This window comes from Seriola aureovittata, chromosome 11 (genome assembly GCF_021018895.1).
Source record: "Seriola aureovittata isolate HTS-2021-v1 ecotype China chromosome 11, ASM2101889v1, whole genome shotgun sequence".
NCBI classification, from domain to species: Eukaryota; Metazoa; Chordata; class Actinopteri; order Carangiformes; family Carangidae; genus Seriola; species Seriola aureovittata.
Window position 1 is genome coordinate 19,386,048 of NC_079374.1, and position 11,956 is coordinate 19,398,003.

Genomic DNA, 11,956 nt, shown 5'->3' on the forward strand with positions numbered 1-11,956 from the left:
TTCTTAGCATGTTCTAACTGTTGATGCAGGCTTTGCATTGCAGATGCTGCAGGCAGCCACCCACACCGACTGAAAATTAGACTATCTGAATAATTTCAATCAGATTTCATCCCTCTGTGTGATGGTCTCCCCCTCACCGATCATTCCACCATCATACCAGGAAAGAAATCTCAGTGCTCCTGCTGTGGGAGAAAGCTGATGGCCCTCTTTCTCATTTTTCTGTTAAGAGTATAACACAGGAGACATCACCTTGAATGCACTCTTAACCCGAATTAGTTGACTTTACTCGCAAATCGCGTGGAAACCCGTTGCCCTATACCACTTTAGTTTTTACACAAGCTGAAACTAATTATGTTGAGTTGTATTAACATGGGATGTTTAGTTTTTACACAAGCTGAAACTAAATATGTTGAGTTGTATTAACATGGGATGTTTAGTTTTTACACAAGCTGAAACTAAATATGTTGAGTTTTACTAACATGGGATGTTTAGTTTTTACACAAGCTGAAACTAATTATGTTGAGTTGTATTAACATGGGATGTTTAGTTTTTACACAAGCTGAAACTAATTATGTTGAGTTGTATTAACATGGGATGTTTAGTTTTTACACAAGCTGAAACTAAATATGTTGAGTTGTATTAACATGGGATGTTTAGTTTTTACACAAGCTGAAACTAAATATGTTGAGTTTTACTAACAGAACCTGAAGTTTAGTATTTATATTTGTTAGTAGTGTGTACTCAAAATTATTAAATATAACTAGCTATTATTTTCCTCTCATTAAATTACCTTTTCTTTACACACCTTTAAATGCTTCAATGCACTTTATTTTCAAGAAAAATGGCAAAACACAGCCAATCTTATTATTACAAACTTATCATCAGGTCAACATCAACGCATCCAACCTAAAATTATTAATCTGAAAAAGGTCATTTCAAATCATTGAAACAATTATGTGTGTGGCTGGTGAATGTGTCTGTGTGTTGTCTGTGTCTGTGCTGTTTGTGTGGTTGTTGGTGTTGTCCATGCTGGTTGTATGTGGGGGTGTTGAATGCATCACAAATTTACAAGAAAAACATGGATGTGCCCTGAGATTATAGTGGTAAATCCATAAAAAAAAAACAGAATTCACAAGAAACCTCTGCTCAAATGTACAAGAAATTACAAACAAACAGAATCTGTTTGATCTGCCTAAATGAAGGGAGGCCAGCACATGAACCAACAGAGACTATCATATCAGAACAATATCTAACTCCATCTACAAAGACTGATGATGCAACAATAACTGAACAATGTCTTATGTCTTTCTGCTACAACTCCTCTCAATTTTCACAGAAGTCACATCCTTCAGCCCGCTTCCTACAACATTTAAGTGTGTGTAGGTGTGTATGTGTCAGTGTTTTTTGTGTGTAGGACTGTGTAGTGATTGGGTGTTTATGTGTCTGTTGTTTGTGTGTCTGTCTGCGTTTTACGTGTGCCTGTTTGTCGGCCTGTTTTACAGAAAATAAAAAAGGTTCACCCCACTGGTCAGAAAGTGTTTTTACCGGTGTGGCAAAAAAAAAAAAAGTAGTTAACAGCTTATTACAGTACTGCTGACATCTCTTTACATTGCGAGCTGATTTTTCAAAGTCTGTAGCTTCGGTTTTAGGTCAGTGTGGCCTAACGAGAGCAGTACCTGTTGGATGAACTGAAATGTGAGCTTCATAGTCTTGGGATAGTTAAGATGGAGTGCATATGTGAGTCCAAACAGAATGCACATTGCTTTTGGCAGATCTTGAATGTTTCCCATCACGACCTCTCCCTCAATGATGATTTTCAACGAAGCTGGACTGAGATGCTGGGAAGATGTGGGCACAGCACCTTCACGCTCAATGAGAAGTATCCCGATGTCAAGGTCACGGAAAGAATCATCATCATCAGATTCCTTGATGAAGAATAACAGAAGAGCACAATCATTACATTAGACTTCTCATTTGAAAAAAAAAAACTTTAATCAATATACTGTTAGAGTATCATGGTGAAAATTAAAAGAAAGCAAGAGCTTACTTACAAAGCCTGCTTTGAAGAAGTTTGTGGGGTTGTCCCCCAGGATGATTGGAAGCCCTCTGAGCACCTGTGTCCGGATCGCAGTTGGCTCTGTAGTCTTTTGGGAATTAAACAGAATAACAAGTTAGATAGCTAAAATGAAAAACAAATAATGATCTATAAGAAAGTCAATGATCTATAAGAAACTGAATTACACAACTAATACAGTGGCACTATGATGTTTTTACAAAACCTGTAAAGAACAATGCCAAGCACATAATGTGTATGGACCTACATTGGTCTGTTGTGAAATCTGTGTCAACAACTGTCCAACATTCCCCCTCTTGGAACGAAATAACTCAAGGAGACGAGGACTGTGCCGATCGATGCTCTCATAGAATTCCTGCTTGAGGTTCTTGCCCACAATCCTGCTGAACTCCATAAACACCTGAAAAATAGAGAGGGAAAAAAAAAAAAACAACAACCTAAGAACCTAGATCAACTGAGCTATACAAGGCAAGCCATCTGCAAAGTAGATCTTGAAAAACACCAATGAATGTCCTTTTTGTATGATTTGAAACGTTGATGTTTAAATGTGTAAACAGCATGCCTCAAATCAAAAATATCAATGTTTTCCTTAAAGAGGATAAGAGAGGGGGCGTCGTGTGGTGTAGTGGTCTAAGCAGGCACTCCATGTAAAGAGGCTACAGTCCTCGTTGCAGTCGGCCCCGATTCGAGTCCTGCATCGGACGGCCCTTTACTGCATGTCATTCCCCCTCTCTGCCTCCCCATTTCCTGTCTCTCTACTGTGTGCTATCAAATAAAGGCATAAAAGCCCAAAAAATATACTTAAAAAAAAAAGAGAAATATATATCTAGACACATTATATAATAGAAAGATAGTCATTAGTTATCTTCTCTTTCGTGAACATACCTGATCTTCAGTGAAAAGGGCAGGCCAGCGTTTCACCATCGTGCTTATGGCGGGTTCCGACTCCACTACCTCTTTTCTTCTCAGAGCAAACGTCTGATCCATCTTCTGTTTCACAAGAGGTCCATTTGGTGATCTCTTCTGCATTTCATCAACCAAGTCTTTGCAGGCCCCCTCCAGGGCTGCTTGATCAAATCCATCCGGAAAGTTGGGCAAGTAGTTGATTTCACCTTTCTTTGCCTTTTTGATGCGCTTGTTAGCTGGTTGTCCTTCTGCTGAATGCCTTCCCCGCTTACCGGCATTTACTGCAACATCAAGGCATCCTGATTGCCTGCGCTTTGTTCTATAATTAGCCATTTTATGCTTTAGACTATTTTTCCAACCACAACAGCGAGTGGTTGAGCCTTGCTCCTGTAGACAAGGGTGTTTGCTTATCAGTGCCGCTGCAACACTTTTGAACTGAGCTGGAGATGGGTATGCTGTGTAGCTATACATGCTCTCTGCTAATCTCTCAAGTATCTCGTGTTTTAGTTCTTTTGATACTTTAAGGTGTGTTCCCTCACTCATAAACAGCAGATCTGCTTGCCTCAGTCTATACTGCACATCAACAGAAAATGTTGGGATGTCAAAAAATTCTGGCCACTTTTCCTTTTGCTCCTGAGATGAGTGTGAGAGAATCTCTGTATCTGCTGTACTCGTGTCACTGAAGACTTCATCAGGTGAGACAGGTACCAGCTCAAGGACAGGCAAGACTTTAACTGTTGGTTTTTCTGGAAGTTCTTCAGTATCTGTCAGATTACATAGTTCATTATTGAATTCAGGGTCTTGGTATTGGAGACTGAAGTTGTATTGAAGTCCCAGTGACTCTTTAAGCTTGCTTATCAAATCTTCGAGTGTAGAGGGCCTTGTATTTAGGATAACTTTTCTTATATCTGCCTGTGTTAGAATGACCCTCAAGGTCATCTTCCGGTTTGCAGTCATCTTGGGAATAGAAACAATAATTAGATTAGAAATTTACATATCGAATAGGTCATTCAATTGCTGAGCCATTGCTATGTGCATCACAAAAACAGTTGATTAATAAGTTAGTTGCTTAAGTTCAGTGCACTTTCTTTTTCCTCCAGAAGAAACATTACTGTAAAGATAAGTTAAATCATATGAGTGTTTATGTAGATGTACAATGTACCATTAGAAATAGTTTTGCACATCTATGGAATAAAAGAGCTGTAACAATGAATAGATCACATGTCCGTTACTGTAATAATCTCCAACTATTTTCACATTTGAGTGATGATTTCAAGTCAGAATATTTGAGAATGTCACACTGGGCTTTGGAAAACACTGATCAAGCTGAACCAACACCAACATTGAACCAAGCTATGATTAGTATTCTGAGAAAAAAAAAATTAATAAATTGTGTCTGTGTTTGTATGTGTGTTGCATGTGTCTGTGTTGATTGTGTGTGTGTTGCATGTGTCTGTGTTTGTGTGGGAGTTGCATGTGTCTGTGTTGTTTGTGTGTGTGGGCATTCTATGTGAGATTTACAAGAGAAAAATGTGATGTCCCCTGAGATTAAAGTGGTAAATCCATTTTAAAAAGTCTAATTCACAAGAAACCCCCTTCTCAAATGTACAAGAAAAACATTTACAAAAAAGTCACACATTTAGGAAAAAAGAAAAAAAAACTTCTCAGACTGTATCATTATAAATTTCAACATGAGCTCTAAAATAAGCTACAAAATCTTCCATTACAGTCTAGACTGATTGCAGAAATCACATTGTGGCCTCTTAACACAGGATATGACGCCTGAGGGTCACTACTAAATTTTCACCATATCTGTACGCTGACAGAGGGAAAACATCATTGAGCTCTTTCAGCTGCACCACACACAGAGAGGGGTTACTGTTGTCACAGATGAGTTCGAAAGATCTCAAATGCTCGTGGTACCAAGCAGTCATCTCACTGCAAACAAACAGGATCTCGGTGTTGAGTGCCACTATCTGTTTGATCTGCCTAAATGAAGGGAGGCCAGCGCATGACCCAACAGAGACTATCATATCAGAACAATATCTAACTCCATCTACATACACTGATGATGCAACAAGAACTGATGTAAGCTGAGGAACTCTCTGGCAGAAAACCTGTTGGACATTCTCAGGATAAGATGTGATTGATGCTGTACTGACCTTGTCCATTTCAACTGATGGCTTGAAAAATGAGCTTGTGTCCAAATAGTAAGCCATCATTTTCTGATGCTTAACAGCCAATGTAAGAGCTACATTTTTGAAGTTGTGGGCATTACGAATGACCCGTTTGAAGAATTTGTGTTTCCCCTCGAATCGCATTGTCCAAACATCTGAAAGGGGACCAAATGCTTTGATCATCTCGGGGTAATGCTCGAGGTAGTGATGTTTCGGCCGTAATCTAAAATCTGGGAATGTTGTTTGCAACAAATCTCTGTGTTCTGAAACTTTGCAGTCAAGGAAATGTACCGACTCTTCTGTGTGCTTAGTTGCGACAGCCAACTCAACAATGTCTTTTAGGAGCAGCAGAATGTTCCACGCATTGTCTCCCTCGGGGACTTTATGGCCAATGATAAGTGGGAGTAGCCTGAGTAGGGTCCAGTTCTCATGGCCATTGCCACCTATGGTCCCTTTGGTAGAAAAGCCGTGGGCAATTGGCTGAGGCTGGTCAGTTTTGTCATGAAAAGCATATTCAAAAGTTTTCATGGCATGGTTCAGTGTTTCTATGGTGAAATATTTCTTAGAAATCATGTCTGAAATGCAGAGCGATAGCTCAACAGGAATAATCCCTTCCAAAAGGTCATGGAGGATGTCAGGGGGGTAACCACGGACAACATGAAAGTGCTCCAGACCATCAGTCAATACACACTCTCCTTTAACACCATACCGTTTTGCCATAGCGGGATCCTGCTTTACCTCCTGCACCTGCTGGTTGTGAGTGTTTATAGTGCGGGGTTCAAAAGCACCTGAATGTACCTCCTTGGCTTGCATCTCGCCTCTGGTTGCCATGCAGAACCTGCAGAATCTGTCCACCGTAAAGCTTTCGAAGAATCCTGCCAGAGAATGAGCAGCCAGGTTATCTGCGGCCACATATAAAACCGTACCTTTGACACATTCTCCCAACTTCTCAACATACACACCATGTTGCTCCAAAGAAGCTAGATCCTGAATGAGAGGGCGGAGAATTTTGGCGTAGCCAAATTCTTTTACATGAGAGGCTTTACACAAAACGGCAAGCTGAATGGAGTGGAGTGTGGATCTGTATTTTGATGGCACATTAGCTATCACCCAATACACTGCACTCATTTTATGTTTCTTTCTAGATGTTCCTAAGGGGTTGGACACTTCAAAATCATCTGTATAAAGTCCAACAGCGATTTTGAATTCCTCCCCTTTAAGGAGGTCATTGTCATTACAGTACATACCATCTCTGTATGAACTGTACTCATGTTGCACATGCTTTTGGATGGGAAGAGCTTTATCCAAAATGTCTGCCCTATTCAACATCTTCTGAAGCATTGGATGCAAAGGTACATATACAGCACTACATTTTTTCCCTCTTTCAATAAGGTACTCCACTGGTTTAACCTCTGTGAAGTTTTTATTCACATATGCTGCTCTCCTTTTTGATGTTGATAAAGGGCCATCCTTGCCACAGAATCTCATGATCACATTGCTCTTTGCGGCAGCCCTGACTAACTCTTCCACAACTGAATCGTCTACATATGCATGTTGTATGAGAATGTCCTTGACTGCATTATGCAGCAGTGGCTGGGCTAGTTCACAAATCTGTAACAGCTGTTGTATTACTTCTTGTACCGTATTTTCTGGAATGTGTAGCACTGTTTGCATCTTTAAAAAAAGAGCTGCAAGATTGTGCTCCAGCTGTTTCTCTAGATCATGAAGATCTTCATTGGTAGAATCCTCGCTTTCTTCTGATTCAGAGGTGTCATTTGGAGGCTCATGTTCTTCTTGTGCCATTTCATTAGTTACACTACCAGAGACAATTTCTGGCCTGAACATCCTCCAGTTGTGTGTTCTGTGCTCCTTACTTCTGTGTGCATTAAATGTAGAATACACATTGGTGTGAAAGTTACAGCCATTAAATGGACACTGGACTCTGTGATTTACCTTCAAATGTGTACTGCGCAGGTGAGTGAGAAAGACTGCTTCTGTGCAGGGTGCAGAAAAATCACATGACTGACACTGAAAGTTTACTTGTGCAGTGTCTCTTGGTTGTGCACCCTGGGTTTTCTGGTGAATCTTTGCTAAATGGACCTTAAGTGCATTAATGGAGTTGAATGTGCACACACATTCTTGGTGTAAGCAGGGAAATGGGACAGTTCTACCATAGTTGCCGTGTTTTAACCGATAATGTTTTAAAAGGTAACCCCTTTTCTCACACATAAACTCACAATACTTACACTTCCACAGCATCCTCACAACACAAGGATCTGTAAAAATAGAAAACAAGAAAACTTTTAGTTCAACAACTCAGCTCAACAATATCGCTGTTAAATAACAAAATGGTAATAGAACCGAAACGACGTCTGTGTTACACATAAAACCGGCATGTAAACCACCCTGAGAGAGTGAGAGGAGGAAACAGAGTGGACACGGAGCGGTCGAGTGGATCAATGCTTGGCGCGCAGCTCACGGCGTCCACAACATTAACACCTCCACAACGGCAGCGCCTGCTACACTCTTTTGCCTCCGACAGCGGTTGAACCGCTTTTCTACCGCATGAAATGGCGGAAATATAAATTATAGTCGCGCAAACTCGCCGGTATTTGAGCTGTCCTAAGACTGTTAACACTTGCTAATTTTAAGCTTTAACATTCAGCTGACACTATTTTGAGTGGACATTAGCTAGCATAAGCATGCATGCACAGGTTCAAACAGTACATTAACATGTAACAGAGAAAAAACAGACAACAAATTCAACAAATTATCTCCAAGCTTTTGGGTGTTAAAATTTCCCACAAAGATAACTAGGCTACTTATTTTACATACTAACCGTTCAAGGCGTTCAGTAAAGCTGTGAAGGAGCCGACAGACCGTCTGCTGCAGCTGCCTGTGTTCGTCCCGCCGAGTCAGTGTCGACCTCCGTGCAATTACCGTTGCGCTGGCCTTGTCATGTGACCATGGACGTTTTTGAATTAGGCCCCTCCCCTTTCTTGCAAAACTTAACATACCAAGTTATCTCTACTAAACCCGATTAGTACAATCAATCTTTCAGCTAAATAGTACAATCAACTAATGCTGTTTAGTAATGATAGCAGGTTTTTACAAAACATAAAAGTTTAAGTCATGATCACTCGGAAGGTTAAGTAGAAACAAAATCTGGGTTTACAGTGTGTGCATTCAATGTTCTAATGTTTTCAATCATAATATGCATCACACAGTCGTCGTATAGACTTTCCTTGCAGAGAGGTATTTGAACTAGTCAAACTTCATCCATTGTAAAGCCTTTCTTTTAGCTTCATTTCAGTCTACAGCCTGTGTTTTTGTTTCATAAGTTTTCTCACAGCATTACCATAGTATTACAATGTGTTCACTGAGCCTCTTTGACAGCTATCTTTAGTAGCCACAAAACACACTTTGCAGCCACACTGCACAATCACAAAAGCTATCCAGTAGCACGTTCATTGTTGCTGCAGAATAAAGATGAGATTGTCTTTAATTTCTAAAAAGTTTCTTTTTACACAATTGTCAGTATGTTGGGTTTTTTGTGTTTGTTTTGGACACATGTAGTTTGAAAGAAGCACAGAAGCAAGAGATTCATCTCATCTAACCCACTCGAAATAAAAACACAGTATCACTAGTGCTGTGTCAGTCTACATGACTGGTGTTTTATATTTTTTCTTTGACAGCTTTGTCTTTGGTTGTTTCAGTGTGAAATAGAGTTTCAAATGCTACTTGTGTAGCTTGTAATTTTAAAGCATAATAGAAGGGAATCCCTTCCCTCAGTTCATGGTTTTCTGCTATTTGAGAAAGTTGTTTGGGCAAGGTCATAACTATGGAATCTTTTCTTGCATTTAGTGAGTTGATATAAGGTCTCCAAAAATCTTTTTGCAATGTACCTCCATATATTTGAGAGCTGTGTGGTGTCTTTTACAGATAGGCAAGCAGTAACTACACGCTCTGCTTGACTTGGCCACATCTACGAAAATAACAGAAACGATAGATGCAATGGCTGGAAGTCGAGCTAGTGTCCAGAGACATGTGGCCACAAGAGGGCAGTAAATTACAAGATTCTCAAACAGGCAATGTCAAATCCTTTATGTGACAGAACGCTGTTCTGAGATGTAAGGAGAGATATCGTTTCCACTTCAGCATTGCACGCAAGTTGATGTGTATTTTCAGCTTCACGCACTGGTTTCCTTGCTTGTCCTGAAGGCACACCACTGGCATATTTGCACATGGACATGTAGCTATAATAGGTTTTATCCAAATTAAATATTCAATAATGCTCCACAGATACTAAGATTACATGGACTTGTTGATTTGTTTTTGTTCCTCGATGATTCCTTAAGATGGAGCACTTTAATCATCTCACCCATGGCCTCTGAGGGCTTCATACCTCATACTTCACTGTGTCTCTTATGTGTCCCAAAGGAATACCAATTCTCCACGAACAAAAGGGATGAATTTCTGATTCCAAGGCACCCATGCAGGTAAGACAGAGGACTTATTTAATACAAGTTATTTTATGGTACATTGGATTAATTGGAATGGCTACAGTACTTTCCCTGTAAACACATTTGTAATTGTGCTCACTCAGAAAAAGGATGTCTGTGTTTTATGAATTATAGCTCACTCATGGTGAATTTAAACACAGCACCCAGCTGTTCTCCAATGTCCAACTGCAGAGGTACGATGCTGCAAGGATGCTCTAGTGTTCAGTAAGATCTTAATCACGATCTGAATCTTCAAAAACAAAGCTGTGTGTGCAGCTCAGTGTACAGCATTTGCATCACCAAGTATGTGTATCCTGGGGTGCACAGATGTTATGTATGCCAAATGTGGAAGTCTGTGAGTAAATGTACCATTATAGAAAGGTGGAAGTGGAAGTAGAAAGTATTAGAGCTCTCTTCTCACATAGCACGCCTGTCAATGTACTTAAGCCTGAGACTTGACATGGTGCAATCACAGCAAATGACTTTCCTGAAAAAGAATAGCACGCATGCACAAGGATTCCTAATTCATTTTGTGAATACTACTCTTAAACTTAATTAAGAAGAAAAAATGCAGCTGGTAGTTTCTGTCTTTTAAACAGCACATCCTAGCTGTGTAAATGTGTATACTACAACAGCCTAATTGCTTTATTGTAATGATATGTAAGAGTCATGACTGACCTAAATCCTTTTATGGATTCCAAAGAAAACACAACACTGATGTAAGGCTTTCTCCACAGGCTTTATTGGATTAAAAGTCCAAACCTACTACTACTTTTGGATAAAAATGGACTAAGAAGTGTTCACAACAGGCCAACATTGTTCCCTAGCTTTACTACACAGGAAAGGGATATTAAGGACAAGTACATTATGGGAGGCGATCATGTTCTTATGATAAGTGGATTTGTTAGATCATTAGTTAGAGAACAGGACAATAGAAAAATAATTATTAAGTGAAAGAAGGGAGGAGTTTCAATTTTGGGAGGACTCAGGTAGCGAAATAGTGGAAAAGACCATTATGTGTGCTGTACATCAATACCCTCAATAGAGCTCATAGACGATTGAGTAAAAGCCTGCTCAACAGTCATGAAGTGAAGAAGACCAAAGAGCAAACGTAAGAAAAGTTATACGAGATGTAAAGAAGGAAAGCTGGCATAAATGTTGGTGTACTGCCAGAAAGAGCCATTCGCGTAATACTTAGCTTTAAGTCGCCAGTTTTTCAGGTCAAAGAGATTATTTCTTTCAGGATTCATCCAGAAAGGGACATTTTGGGAGGGTGTTAGTGAAGTGGCTTCTTGTCATCTGTTCCTCTCACATCACCGTAAACCAGTGAGTCAGCTGTGATTTTAGTTAGAAGTCACTTGTTCATTTATCATTTTGATTGTTTTCAAAGTCTGTGTTATCAGGGATAAAGGTTTTTATCATGATCTGCCCCTGTCTCTAGCCTCAGCTCACTGTGCGTAGTCAGTCTTTGTCCCCTCTTCTCCCCAGACCTACCTTCCTCTTTCTATCCACCAGATCTCCTCAGGATTTTCCAAACCATCCTCATTCACCTGCCCCACCAAGTCACACACCAGATACTTTTACTTTGAAACAGGTTCAACCCTGAGTTTTCAGGGTTAAAACTGTGGTTCACTTCTTACCGGAGTATATCACCATGGTAATCTTTGCTGCACACCTATCCTGCTCCAGAGTAGGTTATATTCTTTGATTTTTCCTGACGATTTATTACCCTCATTATTGCAGAAGGCCTGTTCCTTAGCAGGACTGTACTCCAGTAAAAAAATAAGGCTAAAATTGTAACACATGCCATGAGAATACATCTAATGAACACATTAATTTAACGGACCACACAAATGTAATCATAGTCAGATCTACTTGTCCCTTATAATGGGGCATGAGCCCATTACACAACGTGCTAGCTGTCCTTTCTGCATTTGGCAACTACAATTGTTGCTTTAGCTTGTGTTTAACTTCTGTGTATTTGAGTAATATTAATAGTATAATAGTTTGCTCTTCATTTGTAAAACCTGCAAACACTGATTGACACTGAGGCGATTGACCCCTTTCACACTGCCAGATGAGTTTCCCTTTCTATAAGGACTGATAGATACGCAACTGCAGGGAGCAACGTCATCACATGCAGTTACAGAGCACACACACAGACAGGGAATACATCCTCACAGATTCAAAGAGTGAGCTGCTAGCTGCCATGCAGACTGGACAAAACAGATCTGTCACATCTCATTTCCAGATTGGTGCTCCTTCAAGTGTCTGAGCCTTCATGTGAGACGCTTCGG

General features: G+C 40.0%; 1 protein-coding gene across 3 annotated transcripts; it reads right to left on the reverse strand.

Moving 5' to 3' along the window:
* Positions 1-278: 278 nt before the first annotated feature.
* LOC130177142 (uncharacterized) lies at positions 279-8,331 on the reverse strand. 3 transcript variants are annotated; one of them, XM_056388602.1, is made up of 7 exons: positions 7,997-8,331; positions 7,404-7,433; positions 5,956-6,032; positions 2,960-3,937; positions 2,322-2,474; positions 2,052-2,144; positions 280-1,925 (listed from the first exon to the last, which is right to left on the reverse strand). In XM_056388602.1, the coding sequence occupies exons 3-7, from the start codon at positions 5,986-5,988 to the stop codon at positions 1,605-1,607; spliced, it is 1,578 nt and encodes a 525-aa protein (XP_056244577.1). In that variant the 5' UTR covers positions 5,989-6,032; positions 7,404-7,433; positions 7,997-8,331; the 3' UTR covers positions 280-1,604. The 3 variants fall into 3 exon arrangements, with proteins under 3 accessions (XP_056244576.1, XP_056244577.1, XP_056244578.1); XM_056388603.1 differs by having other exon boundaries at positions 5,946-6,032; XM_056388601.1 differs by lacking the exons at positions 7,404-7,433; positions 7,997-8,331 and having other exon boundaries at positions 279-1,925; positions 5,956-6,502.
* Between the last annotated feature and the right edge of the window lie 3,625 nt (positions 8,332-11,956).